Genomic DNA, 27,252 nt, shown 5'->3' with positions numbered 1-27,252 from the left:
TGAAAAAAACCCAATGCAATTCTAAGATGCAATGGAAATAGATTTTCCAACTCATAAGAAATATTTGGCCCACTATGCTTTGCAATGGTCATATCTGACCTTAAATATTAGTCCTGTTTGGACCATCATAGTTTAGGAAATACTCAGAGAAATCAGAAAACCACAAGGATGATTAGAGGATGAAAAACTACGAAGACAAATTCATCAAGCTAGAAACTTTGAAAAAGATGCTTGAGAGAGATATGCAATAGAATTGCTCAAATACCTGAAAGAATGTCACACATGAAACCATCATATTATTTTTTGCTTCAGAATATAGAACTTAGAATTATGGAGTTAAGGTACAGAAGGTCAGATTAAGTTATAAAAAGTCAGATTCTGACTAAATGTTAGCAGAATGTCTTAATAATAAAAACACATTTATGGGTATGCTTCATATGGAAGCAAGGCAGCAGCCTGTTAGAGACAATTTAGGCTCCTGCACTAAATCAGGAGGTTATATGCCATGATTGCCTGAGCAGGGGGTTGGACTAGATGACCTCTAAGGTCCCTTCCAACTTTATTATTATTATTATTATTATTATTATTATTATTATTATTATTATTATTATTATTAATTATTATTATTATTATTATTATTATTATTATTATTATTACTATTATTATTATCATTATTTAAATTACCCTAATTCTATTAGATCTACTTACTTCTCTTTTCATGTCCCACTATCAACAATGTTTACATTGTCTTTTCCTTCTTCACATGTTTGCTTCTGATATTACAGCTTGTTTGCTGTAATATGCTGTCATTCTTTTTGGAGTACTGAGAAATTCAAAACCTTAAGAAAACAACTCTTTCCTTTTCCTTGTGCCATCCTGAGAATCAGGTAATCCTAACAGAAATATGCAGTTACTTCAGAATCCAAATTTAAGGCTGACTTATAGAAGAAGTGAAAGACATTCAGAGGTTGTTTTTACAGGCTTTCCTAGCCTAGTGCATCCCAGGTGTGTTGGGCATTTATCCCCAACTTCACAATATAGCATTTTGGTGAGCACCAGATTGGAAAAGGTTGATTTATACAATTAGAAATAGCAGCTAAAAAGGCCAATGGTTACATTAGAACTGCTGGGCATAAAGGTTTTTTAAGTCCCTTTTCTTAAGTAATGTTGTCTTTAAAAAGCTTTTTTTTTCTTCTATCCAATCCATTTTCCTTTTTTGTTTTGTCTTTCAGGAAGCCACCTTGGGGACAGAGACTGTTTTATGAATGATACAGGATATCCCTTTATAAAAAGAGCAACAATTAAATAATAAATATTAAAGAAAGTGTTTCATCTTTTATGAGGCATTCCTCTTACAGTATAAGAAGCAGTTTACAGAAATACTATCTACACTTATAGGTAAAATTAATTCTCCCTCCCACCAAGTAATAGTTTAACATTTAACTAGGAGGAGTGCCTTAATATAAGACTATGGAACTGTCTTTGTCCCATTACATGGGCCAATCCCACCAGGTCAGGTAGAGGGAGGTATATTGTGGACCCTGCCATTGAAGAATTACAACTGGTAGGTCCATTGTGGAATGTTCTCCCCACCCACCCCCAGAGGTGAGGCAGACACCACTCTCCTGACCACCCAGACAGGGGTAGAAACATGTTCTGTGGCCTTGCTTGGAAAGCAGAGAGGAGCACGCAACTGTGGGCCTGATTAGCACCCTGAAAGCCCTCCCTTCAGCTTTTAATTAATTTTTAACATTGTTTTTATGTTCTGTCTTTTTAACTTTTATATATTGTTTCTGTGTTTTAATATTTTAATGTAGGCCATCCAGAATCCCTCTGTGAAGAAGCTGGGCAGTTCCAAAATACGATAAATAAAAAATAAAAACTTCCCTGAGAATATTATAATAGAGGCTAATTAATCTTAGTCGTAGTCTTGCTTTTAAGTGAATGGGTGATCATTTAAAAGTCAATATTGCTTTTTTGGGGGTAAGTTTTGTACTTACAAAAAAAATAATTTTGGGAAAAAAAGTATTACTGGCTTAAGTCAAAATGTATTTTAGAGTCAATAAAATACTTTTCTGAACTAATTAACCTAACTGATCTAAGAATGAACAACTGTGGATTACCTTGTTTCTCTAATCATAGCAAGAAGGAAGGAAATGCAACTGGTTTCACTACTGTGTATTACCAAATTGCTGCTAATATTCATTGCAATGAAATCTAAGTCCCCCTCTTGTTTCCCATTCAGCTACCCCTCAACGAGTTTTATTTTTAAATCCAGATTTAGTGGTAGTGCTGCTATGCACACATTTAACATAAGTTGTAAGTTTCAGCTACCTTCCCACCCATCCTCCACTTTAGGAAGCCATATACCTCCTTAAATTTATGCACTAGCTTTTCAGGATCCATCTCCACTGGAGACAGCATGTCTTCATTTTCAGCCAATTCAAAAACTTCAATAGCCATCTCATTGTTGGGGAACATGGGGCTCATCTCTTCATCTTCATCTGTAGCATATTCCCCTGTCTGCAAATAACAAAAACAAGTTTTATCATTAGAGATTCTGATGTTCATCCGGACAGCACACTAAGTACAGAACTAAGACTATTTTAAATAATTCCTTAGAATTCAGGAACTAAGTAGTAAGTTAAAAAAAAATTACACTTCCTGATTTCAAGCAGGAGAAACTTTATCATTAACATGTTTAAATGTTTTGAATAGCCAGATTCATTGTGAGGTGCAAATATGTATTTATTTATTTATTTATTTGTTTGTTTGTTTGTTTGTTTGTTTGTACAGAGTAAGGTAGGTATACAGATTGAACAATAGAGAAAAACAATAGTAAAAACAACTGAGACCCCAAGAACTATCAGGCCAGGCCGGACTGCTGGAACAGGTAAGTTTTTAAGTCGCGCCGGAAGGTGCGAAGGTCGGGGGCCATCCGGATTTCGGTAGGCAAGCAGTTCCAGAGGGTTGGCGCACCCACTGAGAATGCCCTCCCCCTGGGGGCCATCAGCCGACATTCCTTGAGCGGTGGCACCCTGAGGAGGCCCTCTCTGTGGGAGCGCACAGGACGGAGGGGTGTTGACATTGGCAGAAGGTGCTCCCGTAGGTAGTCCGGACCCATGCCATGTAGGGCTTTGTATGTCATTGTTAGCACCTTGAATTTCACTCGGAAGGCAACCGGAAGACAGTGCAGCTCACGGAGGAGAGGTGTGATATGGGAGTATCGGGAGGCCCCCAAAAGTGTCCGTGCAGCTGCACTTTGCACCAGTTGAAGCTTCCGAGTGGCTCTCAAGGACAGCCCCATGTAGAGAGCGTTACAGTAGTCTAGGCGAGAGGTCACAAGCGCATGGGTGACTGTGCGTAAGGCATCCAGGTCCAGATAAGGTCGAAGTTGGCGCACCAGTCGAACCCGGGAGAAGGCCCCCTTGGTCACAGCTCCTATGTGATCTTCCAAGGATAGCTGTGAGTCTAGGAGGACACCCAGGTTGCGGGCCCTATCAATAGGGGGTAATAACTCATCCCCGATGTTAAGGGATAGAATGATCTGAGTATCCTGGCTTGGCGGTATGTACAGCCATTCAGTCTTGTCAGGGTTGAGTTGAAGCCTGTTCCTCCCCATCCATTCACGGACCGCTTTCAGGCAGCGGGACATCACGTCGAGGGCATCACTGATGCTGTTTGGAGTTGAGATGAAAAGCTGGGTGTCATCAGCATACTGATGGTACCCTACTCCAAAACCACGAATGATCTCACCCAGCGGTTTCATGTAGATGTTGAACAGGAGAGGCGAGAGGAACGACCCCTGAGGGACTCCTTAAACGAGAGGCCTCGGAGTCGACCTCTGTCCTTCTGCCAGCACCGACTGCAAGCGACCCAGGAGAAAGGAGGAGAACCACCGCAGAACCGTGCCTCCCACTCCCAGTCCCCTGAGGCGCCGCAGTAAGATACCATGGTCGATGGTATCGAAAGCCGCCGAAAGGTCTAATAAGACTAGGACAGAGGAATGGCCCCTGTCCCGGGCTCTCCAGAGATCATTCATCAGAGCGACCAATGCCGTCTCCGTGCTGTAGCCCGGCCTGAAGCCCGATTGGCACGGGTCTAGATAAACCGCTTCATCCAGGACCTGAGGAAGTTGATGCGCCACCACACTCTCAACAACCTTCGCAAGGAAGCGAAGGTTGGAGACTGGACGAAAGTTATTCAATGTAGCTGGGTCCAAGGTGGGCTTCTTGAGGAGAGGTCTCACCACCGCCTCCTTCAGGGAGGCGGGGAAGTGACCCTCACTCAGAGAAGCAGAGATGACCGCCTGAAACCAGCCTCGTGTCCCCTCTCGAGCTGCATAGGCCAGCCAGGAAGGGCACGGGTCCAGTAAGCATGTGGAGGAGCTCAACCTCCTCATAATCCTGTCTACTTCCTTCGGAGTCACAGGATCAAATTCCTCCCAGATGACGTCGACAAGACTGTCCATGTCCTGTTCCTCCAACTCTGCCCAGTTGGAGTCCAGGCCGGTTCGAATCCGAGCGATTTTATCCAACAGATATTGACCGAATTCCTCGGCTCGACCCTGTAAGGGTTCCTCCCTCACCTCTTGGTTCAGTAGGGAGCGAGTCACTCTGAACAAGGCAGCCGGGCGATTATCTGCGGACGCGATGAGGGTGGAAAAGTAATTGGATTTCGCCACCCTTATCGCTGCGAGATAAGACCTGGTGAGGATTCTTAGTCGCAATCGGTCGGATTCGGATCGACTGGATCTCCAACGGCTCTCTAGGCCCCGTCTCCGACGCTTCATCTCCCGGAGCTCCGCGGTGAACCATGGGGCTCGCTGGGATCTGCGCCGGGTCAGGGGCCGCAGGGGTACAACTCGGTCCAGAGCCTCCGTGGCTGCCCTTTCCCAGGCTTCCACTAAGGCGTCCGCCGAGCTGTGAGCAGGGAGTGCATGTGGGTTCCCAAGCGCTGCCTGGAACCTATCAGGGTCCATTAGGCGCCTAGGGCGGTACCATCTGGTTGGCACCGTGCACCCACGGCGGGGGGGTGGCAAAGGGGAAGTCTAGCCGTAGGAGGTGATGATCGGTCCATGACAGGGGCGTAACGGTCGTGGTGCCTCCACCGATATCATCACGCCACCGTCCAGACAAGAACACCAAGTCGGGGGTGTGGCCTCCCTCATGAGTCGGTCCAGAAATTATTTGCGACAGGTCCATGGCCGCCATGGAAGCCATGAACTCTCGAGCTAGTTCGGACGATCCTCCCAGGGACGGTAGGTTAAAGTCGCCCAAGACCATGAGTTTTGGGTATTCAACCACCAACCCTGAGAGGACATCGAGTAGCTTGGGCAGGGCTGCCGCTGCACGATTAGGTGGTAGTATAGTAATATAGTAATAAGCAGCACAGAAAAGGATTCCAAGAAGAGACCAGACCTCCACCAGTTATATAAAAAAAATTGGGAGCTTAAGGAAATTCATGAGTACTCCAAATTTAGCCAAAGCATAGTTTCATTACAGTAGCTAAAATGGTCTTCACAAATGTTAATAGTGGTTTAGCTTCCCTGAATTTAAGGTTGGAGCTCTACTACTTTCCTCTCTCCCCAAAGGCAAAGAGAAATAGATTGTACTTACTTCTTCATCCTCCTCTGTATATTGGGTATATCTCTGTTCCATCATTTCTCGCTGCCATCGTTCCTGTTCCAGAGTCTGCTGGATCAGTTGCGCCACTTCACTCTGCTCTCCTGGCTTCTCCCTGCCAATAAGGAACCTAAAGGAAATTAAAGTGAATAGAATGAATGCATGGCATTAATATAATAAGGGAAATCTTGATATGGTTGAATATCTGGAGTTGGGTAGTCAGGTTATATCTCTATCTCTATATCTCTATCTACAACAGAGTGAAAAGTATTCTTGCTCTTGAATAAATATGCACAGATCTGTTTATTTCTACTCTTCAACCACAGCAAATGACAAGCAGTAAAGACTAACACACACCAACACTACTTTCTGCTACTAACTCAGGGGAAATTAACTTTTTAGTGACTTGAGTTGTATTTTTTTTCTTTGCAACAAAAGACCATAATAGATATAATCCCAAATGGCCTACAACGGTAGTACAGAACTGATGACCAGTTAAAATATTTCTTTGGAATACAGGAAGCAGTACATTCAAGAAAATTACATTTCCTGTTTTCACACTAAGGTAATGCTGAAACGGTTTACATCAAGAATTGGGCAAGCTAATTTCAGTCTGAAAAAAGTCTCTTTTCAAATATCAACTCATGTGAAAACAGGAAATTCACTGGAATGTGTGGGGTCAGGCTTGGACTTCCCTAACCCACAATCATTCAAGGAGGAGCTTGTTCTAGGTATGTTAAATTTATCTGAAACTTATGACATGAGTGTTCCTTTGCTTCTGGCTGAAAATAGGGGAACTGTGCTACCACTGTTCTGGTGGTTTGCCGTGGAAATTTGGGGGATATGATCACTGGTACTCAGCGAATGCAAACAAAACAAAAATTCTAAGTACAGACTGCTTATTACCAATAGACTACCTACAGTACTAAATGGACACATCAGAGGATTCTCGAGCCAAAATAAATTTTCTTAATGTTCAGGCATATGAGACCAGAATTTTCCTTAAATTCTTAAGGAACAACTACTAAGCTTTCGTAATTAGATTAGCACCATATGCTGGATGAGGAATTGCTCATTCTTCTTTACTAGTAAGCCTCCTTAAATAGCCACTACCATTTCTATTAATTTTGGAGAAAAACAGAAATGCCTCTTTTTTCTAACCAACAGGGGAGAGGCAAGGGAGGTAGATTCCAACATAAATATGGTTCAAAGAAAGATTTAATTTGAGTTAAGTTTAGCACAACTATCTTTAATGCTGATTTTTAATATGGGCTGATATAGTTCCCATCTTCAAAAAAAGAAAAAAATCAACCAGGAAACTGCAAACCTATCAGCCCGTCATCAATACCTGGGAAGATCCTGAAAAAGATAATCAAGCAATGAATCTGTGAACATTTAGAGGCAAAGTCAAAACAAAGCCAATATGGATTTGTCAAAAACAGATAGTGCCAGACAAATCTTGTTGCATTCTTTGACAATGTGACAAAATCAGTGGAGCAGAAAAATGCTGTGAATATAATTTACTTGGACTTCAGTAAGGCATTTGACAAAGTAGACCACAACCCACTTCTTGGTAAGTTAGAAAAATGTGGGTTAGACAGCATCACCACCAAATGGATTAATAACTAGCTGACCAACCACACTCAATGTGTAGTCCTTAATGGAACTACATCTACATGGAGAGAAATAAGCAGTGACATACCCCAAGATTCTGTTTTAGGCCCAGTGCCCTTCAATATATTCATCAATGATTTATCAAACTTATCAAATTTGCAGACAACACCAAGCTGACAGGAATAGCCAACACTCTAGAAGATAGGCTCAAGACCCAGAAGGATCGTGACAGATTTGAACACTGAGCCCTATTTAACAAAATGAAATTTAATGAAAAAAAATTAAGCAAAACAAACAAACAAACAAAAAACCAAATGCACAGGTATAGAATAGGTGGTACCTGGCTTAATAGTAGTAACTGCAAGAGGGATCTTGGAGTCCTAGTGGACAATCACTTAAATATGACCCTGCAGTATGCTGCAGCTGCTAAAAAAGCCAACACAGTCCTAGGTTGTATTAACAGAGGGATAGAATCAAGATGACATGAAGTGTTAGTACCACTTTATAATTGCTAGGTAAGACCATCCTTGGAATACTGCATCCAGTTTTGGTTGCCAAGGTATAAAAAAGATGTTGAGACTCTAGAAAGAATGCAGAGAAGAGTAACAAAACATATAAAGAACAGTTGTAGGGATTGAATGTTGTTTAATGAAAAGAAAGACTAGTAGTGACATGATAGCAGTGTTCCAATAGTTAAGAGGGGGTCAACGTATTCTCCAAGTACCTGAAGGGAGGACAAGAATTAATGGGTGGAAACTAATTAAGGAAAAAACAAACTTAGAACTAAGGAGAAATTTTCTGACAATTAATTAGTGGAGTGACTTGCCTCCAGAAGGTGAGGGTGGCCTAACATTGGAGGTTTTAAGACGAAATTGGATAACCATTTGTCTGAAAGGGTATAGGGTTTCCTGCTTGAGCAGGGGGTTGGACTTGAAGACCTTCAAGGTCCCTTCCAACTGTGTTATTCTATTATTCAAGGTTCAGAATTGGGAGAATAAAGTTGAATGCCTCTGAACACATGGATGAAGTTCTGAACAATTCCATAAAGACACCAGCATAGTTGCATCAAGCTTCCAGATTACAGGAAATTACTATCAGATTTATAAAATGTTCCACCTTTCTGCTTTCACAAATTAACCTCTAGGCAGAAATTTCCAATTTTGTGAAACAACATAATTTAAAAAAAACAAACAGAGAAAATCGTGGCTAAATTGCGTCTGTTCAACAATTAAATTGGTCATCAAACACTTTATTGGTTACTAAAATCTCTTGCCTGCAAAGGCAGAATGAGCGCTATGAAATATGTTAGTTGCCTAGCAACACATTCTCATAGTTGAAGTTCCTGTCGCTTGGGAATAGAGCAGTACGTAAGTCTCAGAGTAATGGACTGAGTTCTAGATCTGAGTCGCTATATTGTACAGGTCTTCTGATAGAAAGTGTCTTCTGTAATCACTCATCATCTGTGTCTGCTTGTGCTAGATGGGTTTGGTGACAGACCATTTTCAAGCGGCTCATTCTTTTAAAACCAACATTACAAGGACGCTGGGCTAATGCCAAGCCTTGAATTCTTAATACTGCCAGGAAAAGGCAGTCCAAATGCCTCTGGTGAAATTTTAAAAAGGCCACAGAGGCAGCTGTATGGATAAAGAACAAATAGAAACACAGCTGACAGGAAAATGCAGTGAACCCAAAGCTCAATATCACTTCCCCCCTCCGAGTACATTCAAAACTTCTTGATTCATTTCTTAGAAAATGAAACGGCCCTGACATGGAACACTTCTCTATGATGCAAAGATATATATTCTGAAATAATGGGTGTTGTGCCTCAGTTTCTATAAAATGGTCCTAATCCTAACAGGGCAACGTTGCCAAGTAAGGGTTCTTGCCAATTTCATTAAACAAAATGTCTGTTTCATAAACCATTTTCTTTAAAAAGATATTTTTAAAAACAAAATCTAAAACTTCCACCTAATTTTCTCTTCCAGTTTTGATCACAATTCTTTGGATCCTCTGCATATCTATACCTATATATCTTATGCAGAGAATGTGTGTGTGTGCGCACACACAAACACACAGAGACACAATACAAATCCACAAACTTCATCATCATTAATCTGGTGGGGATGAGATGATTTTTACTCTTTTGCCTATGCTCTAAAATCCAGCAATATCAGCACACTCCCATTTGCTTTTTTGCTTTTTCAAATGGACTGTAGGTTTTGAAGAAGAAAAGGGTAAGTAACCACAGTGGAGTGTGGGCAGGGGAGAATACAGATATTAAAAAGTTGCCATAACTCTGTAATGTTCTCTTACTCAACAAGAGTTATATTTTAAAAATGCATCTGACCAGCACTGTACTTAAGCAATGCTATCAAATTCAAACACCCATTGAGAATTTATTGTAACATGTAATACTGTAATATAATATATGCAATGTAGTACTGTAATATAACTTGATGTATACAATGTTGGCCTTCAACTGGGGGTAACAGGCAGATACTCAGCACTTGATTTCCATGATGGAGAAGGATTCCACTTACTAACCTTCATCTGCATCTTCAGCATTAGTACTTTTGTTACTATTTCAAAGCACTGCAATTAAAATGCTTGTGTCTTTAAAAAGGGTGATACATCACTTAATTTAGTAAGTGAGCTTCTACCACTGCACATCCAATAGTTGAATTTGTGCCTGATAGAAAGTAGCTAAAAATCTTTATGTCCTGTCAGAATGAAAGATATAAACTCTGCCACAAACACATATAATCATCCAACTTCTTTTATCTCTTTTGTCTGATCAGTAAAAATACTGCATCAAAGGGAATCTTTATCCTCATCTGATTCATGCTGTTTGTCATGTGAATTCCTTTTTGTTTCCATTGTTCTTGATTTGCAAATAAAGGTTCTGTTGACAGCAAATGAAAACCAAATGTATTGTTTAAAACCATTAAGACTACAGTCTCTTGGCTGCCCCATGATGTAATAAATTTGCTAAGTCAATATTATCTATCTGCTTGACATATAATCTGAAGAAGCAAAACCACGGCTGGCAGGAAAACCTATCGGTGGCCCTCTTACCCCTACAATGGTTTCACAGGAAACAAAAATAACTGCTTAAAGGAATTTTTTCCTATGCTGCAGTACAAGTCCCAATAAGATCATATTTTTCCTTTTCTGTATTTTTACACAGATAAACTAGCTACATATTCTGGTCCCACCAGAAAACTAGGCTGCACATTGTTCCCCTACCGGACTCTACCCTTGGTATTCCTCAACACAGAGGCTGCAAAGCTTTGAGTCACGCCCACCAAACTGGTACCATCCACCTCAACGATAAGGTCATTCACCTGGATCCTAAGAAAGGAAAAAAAGAAAGTTAGAAATATTTATGATGGTCATACAATGAACCATCACAGTCATTAAATAAATCACATAGCTAAGTGGATCCATTCTCCCAAATGGGCTTTTTTATGGCTAGAAAATAGCAAAAAAGTGTAGCAAATTGTGATCACGTGACCATGGGATGCTGCAACCATAGTCATAAATGTGAACCAATTGTCAAATGCCCAAAATGTAATCACATGATCATGGAGATTGTGTGGGATAGTGGTATGTGGCAGTTCTAACTGGAAGGATGGGTCGCACCTTTTTCAAGTACATTGTAACTTTGAACAGTCATTAAGTGATCAGTCGTTATGTTGGGATTACCTATATTTAAAGAGTTGAATATTATCTTTAGCTTCATCTGGTTTAGACTGAAATTAGCTTTCTTACTTTCCTCAGGGCTACACAATAAGCTTTATGGATAATTGGGACATGAATTTTGGACTCTTCCATCCAAATTTCATCTACTAAAGTATGCACATATTTCTATACATGTTTTTGACAGTGAAACGGAGTACAACGTTATTTTTATTTGTATCACTCTGGGACCAGGCCAAAGGTAAAAATACTACTGGAATAATCTTTGATAAATTTTGAAGAAAATTTGTAGCCTTTTTATAAAATTAAAAGGAACATCAGGTAGAGAAGGAAATGCACAAAGGATCTTCGGTGGGTGCAATGTGCAGAGCAATTTCTGAGATTCTACTGAGCTTTCACCCATGAAGGCCTCTGTTTATATTTTGCTGGTGTTCTGGTACTGGGCAAGAAGCCATGTTGGTTGCCATGACAGCATGCAGGAGCCCTGCTGGCATTTAGTACCAGGGCTGCTTTTCTCTCCCATCGTTCAGTTGCATGAAAATACACAGGCAACAATGAAGCATTCCAGTTCAGCAAAAGATAGCAGTTCCTTCTTTATTTAAATTAATGGTCTGCCAAATCTCAGAGGTCAATTGCTGAGGAGACTAATAGGACCATTACAATATATTGAATCCAGCTTATATTCTACCCCTTCACAATGCTTCACCCTGGGTAAATGAAGTACATGAAGAATAATGGTACAATACTCGTAAAACTGAGGCACCTCAAACAATCCAAAACAATCCTTAAAGGTCAGCTCTAGAGCACCTGAATCATTGCCTCCCAAAGTCAACCTCAATTAGGTTAATATATAGCAACAGTTGCAACTACAGGATACACAAAAGAGTACTAGATGACTTTTTTATCACTGAAAATGTTTATACAATGATCAACTTGACCTTCCTTTTAAAAGACTCATGGAAAGAAAAAGATTACTGATAATTTTTTATCATATTCTGAAACATTACATAAAAACTAACAGTTATTTCTTTATTCCACTGTAACTTTGATGGTAGTGACATAATATTTTAGTTCTTCCCCACATTACACTCTGTGAAAAGGAAAACACAGGAATGGTGCTGGACTACTATATTAGGTTTAACTATCCTTTTTCTTACTGTACTGTACAATTACTTTTATTAGTTCTACTACTTTATATATCTTCATCATTTAACCCATTTTCGTCTGCTATATTTTGTAGTACTTTTACTACCAGTTTTTCTCCTACAGTAAACACAGAACATGGAAACTTAAAAATATATTTGTTGTCCATCAGTATTTAGATTAGCTGATGAGCATTTTTTTAAAATATAAAACTTCTCACAAACCTGCAAATACTGAGGTTTGGGGGCTTATAGTCTTGTAAACATTGAATCTTTGATGTTTGTACAATAATCTTGCATTTAATTGGCATTATTTATGAGATATGTAAGTTCATGACTTTTGGGGAAAAAATGGATTGACGATGCCTCCACAAAAAGCAGAGCTGATGACTGCAGTGGAATGAAGAGCTAGCAAGTAGATGATTTCTTTGATAATTTTTCTCCTTAACTATTAACTAAAATTAACTATTTTAATTTCAGATAGTCCTGTAGTCTGGAAAATGGCCTACATTCTGAAAAATGTATGTTCCATACTGTCCAGCCCAACCCACCACATGTGCAGAGTTTGTGTCTGTGTTAAAAAACCTGAAGATGGCAGCCAAGCAGCATAATTAAATCCAACTCCTTTTATACATAGATATCAATTAAATCCAACTCCTTTTATACATGGATATCACATCACAGACACACAGAAAAGAGATGAGGTTTCATTTGTGCTGCTGCTGGGATCATCACCCTGCTTTTTTCATCCCTTGCAGTGAATGCCCCTGGCTCACACATGTGTTATGCTCTTGATGTTCCCTAGTTGGGTAATGAAACAAACAAACCAACTCAGAGAATTCAAAGAACGCTATAGTTCAAACTTATACTACAAATATTCTCTTTTATTTGAATTCAAATAATTTACCACTCAGTTATCTATACCTGAAGTTAATACTGGTATTTTCCTTTTTTCCTTAAGCATTTTAGTTTCTATTTAAAATTGCCATCAGATAATAATGTTACATCAGATTATTTTAGATCAGGCATGTCAAACTGCCGGATGCATCACGACGAAACCGCACCCACCCCATTGCTGGCAATGGGGAAAAAGTTGCGATACATTGCGTGATGTCATGTGACGTTGTGAGTTTGACATGCCTGTTTTAGATGAATGAGGTCTACAATCTTCTGTTATGAGCTTAAAATATAGCAATTAAATAAAATGAGTACAGCAGTGGATACAAATTCAATAGCAATAGCATTTACTGTAGATTATATACTGTTTCACAGTGCTTTTTACAGCCCTCTCTAAGCGGTTTTACAAAGTCAGCTTATTGCCCCCAATAATTTGGGTCCTTATTTTACTGACCTGAGAAGGATGGAAGGCTGAGTCAACCTGAGTCAATAATTCATGTAATGAGCATGGCAAGACCAGTTAAATTTCATAATCCAAAAATAGATAGTAGGAATGAATGACTGGTGGTCCTCAAAAAATAGAATTTAAACTTCAATCTCTCACTATTGACTGGTGGGAGTTCCTTTACACCTAGAATATCATAGGGTCTCCACCTGATTTATAGCACTGATAGCTAAGCCTTAGCAAATTAAGTATAAAAACACTCTTTTAACCTTTAGAGAATTAGCAAAATTAGAAATTTAAATTTCCACAAAGAAGTGTTTAATCCTTCTTCTGCCTGCTACTTCTTTGCTGAATATTCCCTTCTCAATTGTTCTTTCCATCCATGGAATTCCAAATGGTTTACGTGATTGGGACTAAAATATTGTAAACAGGAAGCATTTGGACAAGATTTTCAAGGGCAAATCAACTGCCAGGTGAAGGGTTAAAGCGTATTTTTTTTCCTAATGCAAACTGTATCCTCCAAGGACAATTTGAAGTGGAAAATGAGCTTTTGAAGCTACAGATAAGATGTAGCTAGCCTTCTTAACAATTCTTTAGGAACAAAGGCTGCATTTTGTTGCATAACACTGTTTCTATTTAATGTTTCCATTTATAATTTGTTTTTGACATGTTCATGATCTGTTATGAGAATGAAAACACAGATGCTTAAATACAGTTTCTCCTATAAAATATAACAAATAATAAATAAATGAGCTAGATAGTTTTGGAAGGCTACATCTGAAGGTATTTCTATGCAATCTGGGTTTCTAAATAAAATTCTAAGGGCTTCCCCATATGATCCGCATTGATCACATTCAGTTTATTAGTTACTATTATGTGCTTTTGTCCTTGGTAAATGAGAACCACATTTAAAAATGACTACCGGTACATTTCCCTTGATTTTCCTACCAACGTGTGGAGAGAGATGAGAAACATCTTTTGGTTTGATATATGAAATATGGTCACCTTATAACTAAATTACTTTGATGTTGGAACCTGCCTGCTATTCTAAGTGGCAAATATAACCTCTGATTACATTTCATTGGGATATTTTGCTTCAGCTCTTTAATGCTTCAGCTCTTCTAATGAAGTACAGAGAGGTGAATATCTGCACATTGCTTTTCCAGATTTGAACCACAATCCTAATGTTTCATGTTCTGCAGTAATACAGTGCATTCAGAAAGTATTCAGACCCCCTTCACTTTTTAAAAAAATATTTTATTAATTTTTTAGTTTTACAATTATAAGTACTTAATAAGCAACGTGCGTCTGGGTCTATCAGTAATTCAGTGGTACATATTAACTTTCTTAATCTAGATACACCATCCAGTGCTTCCTTTCTTTTACATTTTTCTATACTAGGCAAATACAATTCTTATATACATATACAACTGAATATCAGCATCTTTGTTACATTTTTCTAATATTATATATAATATCAGTACTGTCAGTTTAAAATAACGTTTCTAACCAAAAGATATCCTAATTGCATTTGCACTTAATATCCACTTGTTGAATCAATATCCTGTTTTTCCCAAGGTTTCCGGTTTGCGCGTGCAGTGCTTGCGGACATTCAGGAACAGTCCCCTCCCTGCCATTCGATCTTTCTTCCTTGGAGGACCCTGAAAAGGGTCGAAAGTCGCCCTGGAGGGGCGACCACCGCGAGGAGGCCCTCCTTGTGATCGCAGAAGGGCAGCAGCCCTCTGCTTGAATCCGGAGCAGCTCCTTTGGCCTGAAGAAGAGATCAGCCATTAAGATAGCCGATCATTAAGCCGCTCCCTGCCGAAAGCCCAAAGCACTGCCTAGCACTACCTAGCTCTAAGAAGCAATCTGGAGGACCTGGGTGAGACTTTACCTTTCTTATTCCCCTAACCACCTTCCTGTAGGACTTTTCTGAAAATTTCCTCCCCCTCCTTTGAAAGAACAGCAATTGTATACGTGGGGAACAAATTTTTAAAGCCTTAAAGCCTTAACAGAAATCAAGTGACTAAGCAAAGAAATCAAGCAATTTTATTTGTACTTATTAAAAAGCTTCTATTTTTGTGGGGATCTACTACGTTTACGTTTACGTTTACGTTTATTTGATTTCTATACCGCCCTTCTCCCTAGGGACTCAGGGCGGTTCACAGGGCATATATAAAAATAACGGTACAAAAGTTAAAAGGAAATTAAATCAATGCCCAGTTAAAAACAAGAATACAATACAAAAACACCAAATTTAAAACCCATAATCCCCCATCAGGCCAGACCCGCTAATTCAAATAAGTGGGTCTTCAACCCGCGACGGAAGGTTCGGAGGTCTGATGTCGTCCGGAGCTCCACCGGCAGTTGGTTCCATAATGCCGGAGCGCCCACAGAGAAGGCCCTCCCCCTGGGGGCCACCAGTCGGCATTCCCTGACCGGAGGCACCCTGAGGAGGCCCTCTCTGTGGGAACGCACAGGGCGGAGGGGAGTTGACGCCGGCAGCAGGTGGTCCCTGAGGTAACCCGGACCCATGCCATGTAAGGACTTAAAGATCATAACCAAAACCTTGAACCTCACCCGGAAGACAACTGGTAGCCAATGCAGCTCGCGGAGCAAAGGTGTAACATGGGAGTACCGGGAAACTCCCAAGACAACTCTCGCGGCCGCATTCTGTACCAGTTGGAGCCTCCGAGTGGTCTTCAAGGGAAGCCCCATGTAGAGAGCATTACAGTAGTCAAGGCGAGAGGTCACGAGCGCATGAGTGACCGTACACAAGGCATCCCGGTCCAGATAGGGCCGCAACTGGCGCACCAGGCGAACCTGGGCGAAAGCCCCCCTAGTCACGGCCACTATATGATCTTCCAGGGTAAGCCGTGAATCTAGGAGGACTCCCAAGTTGCGAGCCCTATCCACGGGGGGTAGAAGCTCACCCCCCACAGAAAGAGATGGAACATTTTGAATGTCCCGGGATGCCGGAATGTACAGCCACTCAGTCTTGTCAGGGTTGAGTTGAAGTCTGTTCCTCCCCATCCAGACCCGAACCGCCTCCAGGCAACGGGACATCACAGCGAGGGCATCACTGGGGTGGTTTGGGGTCGAAAAGAAAAGTTGGGTATCATCGGCATATTGATGATACCCAACTCCAAAACCACGAATGATCTCACCCAGCGGTTTCATGTAGATGATGAACAGGAGAGGCGAGAGAACCGACCCCTGAGGAACTCCACAAACGAGAGACCTAGGGGCCGATCTCTGCCCCCCTGCCAACACCGACTGCAAGCGTCCCAGGAGATAGGAGGAGAACCACCGAAAAACTGTGCCTCCCACTCCCAATCCCCTGAGACGCTGCAGCAGGATACCATGGTCGATGGTATCGAAAGCCGCCGAGAGGTCTAATAGGACTAGGACAGAGGAATATCCCCTATCCCGAGCCCTCCAGAGATCATTCACCAATGCGACCAATGCCGTCTCCGTGCTGTACCCGGGCCTGAAACCCGATTGGTAGGGGTCCAAATAATCCGCTTCATCCAGGACCAGAGGGAGTTGATGCGCCACCACACTCTCAACAACCTTCGCAAGAAAGCGAAGGTTGGAGACTGGACGAAAGTTGTTCAATACAGCTGGGTCCAAGGCAGGCTTCTTGAGGAGAGGTCTCACCACCGCCTCCTTCAAGATGGTGGGGAAATAACCCTCACTCAAAGAAGCAGATATAACCGCCTGGAGCCAGCCTCGTGTCCTCTCCCTAGCTGCATAAACCAGCCAGGAAGGGCACGGGTCCAACAAACATGTGGAGGAGCTCAGCCTCCCCATAATCCTGTCCACTTCATCAGTCCACTACCCTATTTTCTGTTTAAGCTGTGAATTAAGGAGAAAAAGAAATGGACTAATTGTACAAAAGCTTTATATTAATTTTTTGGGGGGGAATTTACATCTTATTCTACACGCTACTGATGACATCTTCTGGTGAAACATGGTACAACAAGTAAATGTTTTTCTATTGTGAGAGCTGACTGAATAACAGAGCTGTCCTTGACATTATTTTCAAGATAAGAGTGGGAACACCTGGCACTGAAAACAACCCTTAAGAATATTGGAGGTGGATAGTTACTGACTTTTATTAAAATAGCCTCCATGGAAGACTTAGCTGTAAACACCAACGAAATGGATGAATATATCCCCTCACTTGGTTATAAACTGATACTGGACACAATCTTGGCAATAACTGAAAAAATTAAAGCCAAACTGCAAGATACGTCTGGCAACTCAAAGCCACCAAATCAAATTTTGACCTTAAATGATGAACTGACAATCCAAGAACAAACAGAGGAAGTGGAAACTAACATTAAAATAGGAGACTTCAAAGAACAACAAATGCAACTTACAGACAACCTTGAAGTCCAAACTTCAACCTCAACTACAAAACTTACAACTCAAAAAATAATAGCACCTGAAGAAAACAACATTAAGAGTGAAGATATTAAAGGCCTTCAAATATAGTACGTTGAGGATTCAGCTAATCAAATGATAACCATAACACCAGCTACTACTTTCTACCTCAGCCAGATGGAACTTGAAGAAGAAAAAGACGAGAATGAATTAATGACAACTATACTACATCAAACATCAAAAACTGAGCTATTAAAGCAACACTTCAATGATTACAAAGGGGACACTTTCTTTGCAAAACTGATATTTGGATGGCCTCCCTGGATCCAAATAAGGGGTGTAGGAAGAAAGGGAGATGCATTTGAGAATGTAAAGGCACCAATATGGAAGATTGATTGGCACAAAAAGAAGGTGAGAGTTAGATTTAAAAAATTAAATTTGTCTCTTTTTTGGGATTTGTAAGGATAGAGCTTAAAAAACTTCTTTTAATGGATTAAGGGAAATCTCAAAAAAATATAACTTGATTTTAGATTTAGGTTTTAGATCTTTAAGGGAAAACAAAATTAAGCTTTTACAATATAACCCTGAACTATATTATAGAATCTGGAATGATATGACAAAATATAGTATTTTAATAATTGATCTACTGTTAAGATGACATATAGCATATATTAGTTGTAATGATAATGATAGAAATTCATCTCATATTTAACCCTTAAAGGAAAGTTGACTATTAGAATTGATGTATATTATAGAATTTGGAAAGGTATAACAAAATATATTTTTCTAATAATTGGTGAATTGTTAAGATGATAAATAGATTTTACTGGTAAAAAATAAAAATGTTTTGAAATGAACAATGTAAGTTTTGTTGACAGGATAATTACTCTTTATTGAAAAAGGGAAATGTGGGTTACCCAAAAATTAAGTTTTCTTTGACGTATCATAGGCTACTGTAGACTATTTTATTGCAATTAGGTAAAACTTAAAAACAGGATATTGATATGTATTAGTGAAAATATATTGAAAACTCTTTTAATTGACTAGGTTACAATTAGAAATGTATTATTTTAATTAATTTGACTATGTTATAACTAAGGGAATCAGAGAGGGAATTCTTGTTGATGCAACCTGAGTTATCTACAAATAACTTGTTATTTGCCATTGTTTATTTTTGATTACCCAACCACCGTGTTGCTTCACAAATATTTGAATGTAAATACTACAAAATTAATTAAAAAAATATCCTGTTTTTTCCACTTTTTAAAAATTCTGATTTCCCATCAGTATTCAAAGTATCTGTATCGCTTATAATTTTCTCATAATAAATTATATTTGGGCAACCAAATACTTCCCTTTTGCAAACCCTCTTAGCATTTTCATATTTCCCTACTCATACAAAAATGTAAAATTCTAGTTATAAATTCTATCTTTCTAGTTCTAATAACACTTCTATTTTTAACAATTATGTATTCTTAGCCAGTGTTTTTTTTCTAAAAAAGGTGCCAGAACTCTCATCTTGTTAATCTTTTATTTATATAATTTTATTTATATTTATTTATATAATTAAAAAATTATATATTCAATTCTTAACATAAATTTATCGTATTTAAGGCAAATGTTCATAGTAAATTCCAGTTTTGTCCAATTCTCATCTGGCAAATCTTTGAAATTTGAGCCAAGTTTAATTCATAATTGCTTTTAGTTTTTTCATCTGTTTTTGGCTTAGATCAGGGGTGTCAAACTCAATTTCATTGAGGGCCACATCAGCATTGCGGTTGCCCTTAGGGGGCCGGGTGGGTATGGCCAGGGTGGGCGTGGCCTACTGGGTGGGCGTGGCTAGAGTGCGTATGGCCTACTGGGTGGGCATCAAGGGTGCCTATGAGGCCTGGTCAGGAGTGGGACAGATCTGAGGGTCTCTGGCAGAAGGAGGGTCTCTGGGCCAGGGCCAAGGCAGTGGGAGCCGTTCCCTCACTGTTTCCAGGATGGCTTCGCGGGCCACATGAAACCTCTTCACGGGCCGGATCCGGCCCCCGGGCCTTGTGTTTGACATGTCTGGCTTAGATGAAGTAATACATCTTTCAGGCATTCACCAAATAAACTAGAAGTTGTTGTGAGCATCTCCTTAAATACAAACAGCTCATAAGCTGGATCTACCTATATTAGCAACCATATTATTGATTGCTTGTACATATCATTTTAAAGATATGATCACATTGGTTCAAGTGAATGTACTATGCCTGCGTTTCCCTCTTGACTCCCTTCCGTGATTTCTGCAAACAGCTCCCTGCCCCAATTCACTTACACGTATGACTTTCTTTCAGTGCTTATCCACTGATCTTTATCTGAAAGCAAGGGCAGCATATGAATAAACAAAAAACATTGGGGTGGCTAGTCCAGGGATCAGATAAATGGCCAATCACAAGCAAGGAGGGTAGAGAAGGAGGACACAGAACAAGGAAATACAAATATCAACAGCTATGACATTGGATGAGGAACAATAAAAGAAAACAAGATCAGTTAAGGTAGTCAAACCGAAACAGATAGGGAGGAGAAAGATTTTAAAAAGGGACAGTAAGACCAGATTGCAAGGGAAGCGATGTGAGACAGTCTGAACAATCACAATTGGCTAGAGCAAGGTCCATCACGTGGCCAACGAGCAGAGCACGGAACCAAACAGGCTTACCAATGGTTTTTCAATGCTTTCTCTGATGACGCTGGCAGAGGACCAGCAAAAGCTTAGATTAGGTAGATATGCTTTAAACGGTTACTTTTTATTGCTTATTATGATCTTTTAGCAATAAACGACTGTTTTTTATCCATCCCGGTGTTCGAAGATTTTATTTTTATACATATTGATTGCAAATTAATCTTGTAATTTTCTGTTTTCCCCCAAGCAATTAATTCTCTGCTTTTCTTTTCCTAAGGGAATGGGGTGGAAATTCCCCTTCCCTCTCTCCTCGGGTAGGATTCTTTGCTTTGGGAGGGTTTTTTCCAGGAAAAAATCTTAAAGTCGTAAAGAGAGGATAGAGTCTCACCCACTTCCATCCATGTTGCTCGAAAGTTGCTCAGTGCTTTTTTTTTTTTGGTGTCAGCAGCTTCTGACTGGCCACATGAATGTAGCCAGTCTTTCTCCTGCCGGTATGGAGGGCTTCCTTGGATCAAACGGAAGGGCCACCACCCTCCCGCGATCAATGAGGGTCCCCTCCTCCTTCATTGCCTCTCCGGGGCAACCTTTGACCCTTTTTAGGGTCTCCAGTGGGGCAAAATCAAATGCAGAAGATGAAGCCCAAGATGTTAAACTGGAAGTCCCTGACCCTGCCTCCAATTTTGTCAGTTCTGTTATGCTGCAGCCTGATTCTACAGTTGTTGAAATTCATTTTTTTCTCATTAATCTACACTCAGTATCCCACAATGACAGTGAAAACAGAATTGTGGAAATGTCTGTAAATTTATTAAAAAGAAAAACTGAGATATCATATTGGCGTAAGTATTCAGATGCTTCACTCATTACTTTGCTGAAGCACATTTGGCAACAACTACAGCCTCAAGTCTTTTTGGGTATGATGCGACAAGCTTTGCATACTTGGATTGGGGGATTTTCTGCCAATTTTCCTTGCAATTCCTCTCAAGCTCAGTCAGGTTGGATGGCAACCATCTGTGGACAGCATTTTCAAACAGGGTTCTGGCTGGGCCACTTGTCCCTGTGAGGCCCTCTACAAAAAGGTGTGTGCCTTACCAAATCATGTCCAATTAATTTAATTTACCACAGGTAGACTTAATCAAGATGTAGAAGCATGTCAGCAATGATCAAGAGAACTGAGAGGCAGCTGAGATAAATTTCAAATGTTGTTGTAAACGGTCTGAATATTTATGCTAATGTTATATTTCAGTTTTTTTTCTTTTTAATAAATTTACAGACATTTCTAAAATTCTGTTTTCACTTTGTCATTATGGGGTACTGAGTGTTGATTAATGAGGAAAAACTGAATTCCAACAACTATAGAATCAGGCTGCAGCATGACAAAATTGACAAAAGTGAAGGGGGTCTGAATACTCTCTGAATGCACTGTATTTGCATGTGCATATATGGAGAGAAACAGCTATCACTGATATTTATTAAAAAAAATCAGTCCTATGCCTAATTAATACATTTATTTTTAGAGAAGAACTTGAATGAAATATCAAAAAGGCTGATATAAAACAAACACTGTCTTCATTTTGAGCTAGTTCTCCCACTGCTGTAATGTGCATATACAGATAGGCCTCGACTTACAAAAAGTTCATTTAATGACCTTTAGAAGTTACAATGGCGTGAAAAAAAATGACTTATGACCATTTTTCACACTTCTGACCACTGTAGCATCTCCATGGTCACATGATCAAAATTTGGACTCTTGGCAACTGGCTCATATTTATGCCAATTATAGCTTGTCCTTGAGTCATGTGATCATACTGTGCAACCTTCTGACACACAAAGTCAATGGGGAAGCCAGATTCATTTAACAACTGTGTTATTAAAATAACAACTGCAGTGATTCAACTTAACAACTTAATAACTAAAAAAGGTCATAAGGTAAAGGTAAAGGTTCCCCCGCACATGCGTGCTAGTCGTTTCCAACTCTAGAGGCCGGTGCTCATCTCTGTTTCAAAGCTGAAGAGCCAGCGCTTGTCCGAGGACATCTCCATGGTCATGTGGCCGGCATGACTAGATGCCACAGGCACACAGAACACTGTTACCTTCCCACCGTAGTGGTCCCTATTTTTCTACTTGCATTTTTATGTGCTTTCGAACTGCTAGGTTGGCAGAAGCTGGGACGAGTAACAGGCGCTCACTCTGCTACGCGGCACTCGGGATTCGACCCGCCAAACTGCCGACCTTCTGATCGACAAGCTCAGCGTCCTAACCCACTGAGCCACCATGTCCCTAAGAAAGGTCATAGAATGGAGCAAATAAAATTAACAACAGAAAGTTTGGGTTCAGTTGTGGTTGTAAGTTGAGGACTACCTGTAAAAGTAGAAGAAACTGACTAAAAGCTTTTTCTAATCCTAGAAGCAATTATTGCTTTTTATGCTAGCTTCTTTGTATTTCATTAGGAAATATTACACATAAACTAAGATAGCAGTCTTAAACTGGCAATTTATTAAAACATAGAACAGAATTCTATATGCTTACTCAGACATAAGTCTTATTGACTGTTCCTATGCAAATGAGTGGAGAATTAAAGCCTAACTCCTGTCAAACATAATGAACCCTATTTCTGAATAAATCACTCTGTAAAATTCTTAGTGCTTATATTCACGTTATAAGAATACGCCCAGCACCTGAAAAGTTTGACTGTGGAGTAGAATAAAAAAAAAAGTAGACTCACATAGATATAGTAAAAAGGGAGCTTATTTTTATGTGTTCCCCCTTTCACCTTTTGAGGGAAAACAGCCAAAATAAATCCTGGTTGGAAAAAGAGAGCCTAATGTTCCTTAATCAGGGTTAGTATAATTTTTCACTATCTGTCAAAGAGAAAACTTTGAATTTTTCAGCAAAATTATTTCATTCTGGTATTATGTTAACAGAATGCTACACCGACAATGATGATACAAATATAATATATGGGAGGTGAGTTTTTAAAACTTATGTTGTGACATCTTATGATCCTGAACTTTTAGGGAGGAAAAGATTTGTCAATTTTTTTACAGAAAACAAGGAAGAAATCTACAATTTTAACGATCTCTTCTACAGCAGAGTTTGATTATGATCAATAAAGCAAGAGGTCTTGTTTTGCTATATTCTTGTTCCAAGATAAGCTTCGTTCCCAATGTAATATCAGTCCTACTGACCTGCCATCTCGATGAGCTGCTCCTCCTTCTGTCACAGTCTTGACAAATATGCCAAGCTTTTCTAGACCCATATCAGCTCCAGCCCCCATTCCAATAATACTGATCCCAAGACCCTCAGAATCTGCATGAGACAAGGAAGAGGTGAATTGAATTAAAATATGAGGTGTCAAGTCTGAAGGTTACCAGAATCTGATAATATATTCAATGAAACCTGCTACTGCAAATTTCCGCCATCAGCTAGAGGGGAATTCTTCCTGGCTCTTTAAAGAGAAATTGACTGTGATCATTCAACCTGTTTAATCAGGTCAGTTAAAAAATCTAGTAGCTATATACGTACAACATGCTAAGCTTTATTGTAACTCTGATTGATTTGGAGGGGGGGGGAAGAATGGACTTAGTGTCTTGTGCAATATCAGCTCATTTCTTTTGCTTATGGTTCAGTTCCCCCCCCCCCCCCCACACACACACACACCATTACTGCTGGGCTGGCTCATTATCATGGGAGGGGAAAGGGTGGAAGAGAAAAGGGGGAAATAGTTTTTAAATAATTAAAAGATAAATAATAAAGTGTATATAAAAAGAGTAGTAAATGAAAAAGTGCAGATAAAGAAAATAGTACAGATAAAGCAAAAGAAAAAAGAATGCTTCTTTTAATCTTCCTTCCCCTTTGGAATTACATTATAGTTGCTTTCTTCCTATATTTATCCCTTTTTAATCAACAAATTGACAAATCATTAGTTCATTTTTGTCCATTTTCACCATAGAATCCATAAACAGAATTTAGAATATATATTTCCAACAGCATCTCCCAGGGCATGTAGGTCACTACACGTGCCAAGCTAAAAAAAAAGCAGACACCTATATCAGAAAGCAGTTATATAGAAAGAAGCTAGAGACAGATGATCATTTCAGTGCAATGGCAAAGGTATCGGGTCATACTATGGCAATTGTAAACCACCACTATATTTTTATCAAGAAAACCACATGAATAAAAAAATATAAAATAATATAATGCCATATGATGTGCCACTCAGGTCAGATGACATTCAACACACTACTTAGGAATGGCCAAGGAACTTTCAGAATACTAATGGCCTTTATAATGTGGCTAGATTAAAGCCTTTGGGACATCAAGTTCTTGATTTTGCCATACAGGAAAAGAAAATCAGAAGCTGCAGTCAGAATTACCTTTGCAAACATGGAATATATGAAGCATGAATATTGGAAAGCACAACTCACTGAATATCAGCCCTCCCAGATAAACCAGACAGGAAACATGACCAGATGAGCTAATTCCACTTAATTGTAAGTCTACTTTATTGTAAGGTTATATCAACAGAATCATGTCTACTTGCAAGCCTGAAAGTAGAAATTTCTGCCACCATTTTTAAGTGCTTGGTCCATTAGGGTGGGTCCTTCCTAAGTTTTTTTCTCTGACCATTAAGTCCCTGGGGAATCCTGCCTCTCTTTTCTAATTGTTTCCTAGGCAGAATCTCTTTCCCTCATTCCCCAAGGTTATTCACACATTCCATTACAATGAAAGATGAAATAAAATTGATACTTTAGGCATCAATGAATAGAGTCTAGGATTGGACATTTCATTATTCAGAACATTAAAATCAAAGTGACATTGTTTTTATAGTTAGGAAAAGTATAGCAAGAACAGTACTTGGCTGCAATGCAATCAAGGGCCACATATTATCAATCAGAATTTATGGACAGCCCTTTAATATGATGACCCTTCAGCTTTATGTTCCAAATGTTCATGAAGAACAAGAGGTGGCCAATGAATTTTATGATCAAGTTCAATTTGAAATGGACAGAATATCAAATCAAGAGGTGGAATGCCAAAGTTGGAAATATTAAAGAAAAAGGTATAGTTGGATTATTAGTGGGGCTATGTGGTTTAAGAAATTGAAAAGCACAACACTGACTTATCAATTTCAGATATTCCAATTACTTCTTCATAGCTAATACTGTCTTTAAACAACCAAAACAATTCCTCTGTATACAACCTCTCCAGATGGAGAATACAGAAGACAAATTGAATATATTATTGCTAAAAGAAGGTGAACAAGCTCACTTATAGCATTAAAGCCATGAACAGGAGCTGACTGTGGAACTGACCACAAAAACCCAAATGTAAGAAAGAAGAAAGCCAACCAGTTTCCACAATATGTGGTAAAAGTACACCAATCATTTTCAAGGAAAACAGTAGGAATTTCTTTTAAGTTCTGAACTTCATTAGAGAACCAAAGAAATGGGAAATGAACTGAAAGAAGAATAAATTTGAAAAGATGGAGAAACAGAAGAAAGCAAACTAGATCCCAGAACAAGTTAGCAAGAGGAGAAGAGAAACTAAACCAAGAAAGATAAAAATCTCAGGAAGAAGTTTTACAAAGAGTTTCAAGGAGCTGTCAGAAGAGACAAGAAGCAGTATTACAACAACATCTGTAAAGACACTAAAGATGAAAAGAAACATGGAAAAATAAGGAAGGTGTTTCTAAATATGTCTAAACCTAGAAAGAGATTCCAATCTCAATGTGGTACTTTAAAGAACGCCAATCGACAATAACAAAGGAGATCAAAGATAGGAGGTATATACTGAAATATTGTACAGCAAAGATGCCAATATCTGTGAGGGAATGTGCACCAGGAAAATTAGTGGACAGAAGTTTTGGCAACACAGAGCTTTTTCAGGGAGAAGACAGTAAATCTCATCAAAGAAAGGTTAAAATTAAGACACTGTGCAGTCCCAAAATGGATGGGGGAGAGGGCAAGAGCTTTAGGTTAGCCACATTCTAGAATATCTAAGAATACATCTAGTAGGTTCAGAAAGATTAGTTCAGAAAGATTCTGTCAATTAAGTGTAAGCAAATAAAGGATTGGACTAGATTGGATTTTGCTATGTCATTTTTTTGTTTGGGCCTTATAACATCCAATATAGCTTAGTAGTTATTTCCCAATTACAAGAAACTCTAGTACTAGAAGATGAAGTGGGAGCAGCACTTCAATCATTACTAAGTTATAAGGCTACAGGAACTGAAAAAATATCTACAGAAAGATGGCAGGCAACAGAAGAGGAATCAGTAAAGGTCCCAAGTAAAAGGTCTTGGAACATTGGAGAATGATATAGTAGTTATGAAATTGGAAGTGGTAAAATCTACATTACAATATGAAAAAGGGGACTTAAAAGAGTGTGCGCACTATTATACAATATTCTTAATTTCACAAGCTAGCAAAATAATGCTTAGAATATCCAACACAAATTAGAGCTCTATATGAAGAAAAAGAGATGCCAGATGTTCAAACTGGCTTTAGAGAAGGAAGAAGAACGTGCAACATTATTGCTGATGTATACTGTGTAATTGAGAAAGCTAAAGAGTATAAAAAAGAAGTCAGTATGTACTTCATTGCTTATAGAAAGGCCTTGATTGTGCCAACCATATCAAGCTGTGGAACATGCTCAGAGAATGGGATTCCCAGAACATTTCACTGTCCTCGTGAAAAACCAATGTACAGGTCAGAAACTCACAGTATGGACAGAACATGATGAAACAGACTGGCTCCAGGTTGGCAAAGAAATGAGACAAGGCTACAGACTCTT

General features: G+C 39.3%; 1 protein-coding gene across 1 annotated transcript in view; it reads right to left on the bottom strand.

Annotated features, from left to right (window-relative positions):
- The window catches only part of PPP1R9B (protein phosphatase 1 regulatory subunit 9B), an 88,049-nt gene that overhangs the window by 10,751 nt on the left and 50,046 nt on the right, over positions 1-27,252 (bottom strand). The window contains exons 3-6 of the mRNA XM_081345529.1: positions 23,646-23,766; positions 10,485-10,589; positions 5,619-5,754; positions 2,371-2,523 (exon numbers count right to left, since the gene is read on the bottom strand). Coding sequence (XP_081201655.1) covers positions 2,371-2,523; positions 5,619-5,754; positions 10,485-10,589; positions 23,646-23,766 — 515 coding nt within the window. The remainder of the gene's footprint in view (positions 1-2,370; positions 2,524-5,618; positions 5,755-10,484; positions 10,590-23,645; positions 23,767-27,252) is intronic.

The sequence above is a fragment of the Vipera berus genome (assembly GCF_964194415.1).
Source record: "Vipera berus genome assembly, chromosome: Z".
In the NCBI taxonomy this organism is placed as follows: domain Eukaryota; kingdom Metazoa; phylum Chordata; class Lepidosauria; order Squamata; family Viperidae; genus Vipera; species Vipera berus.
This window is presented reverse-complemented; position numbering and strand designations above follow the sequence as displayed.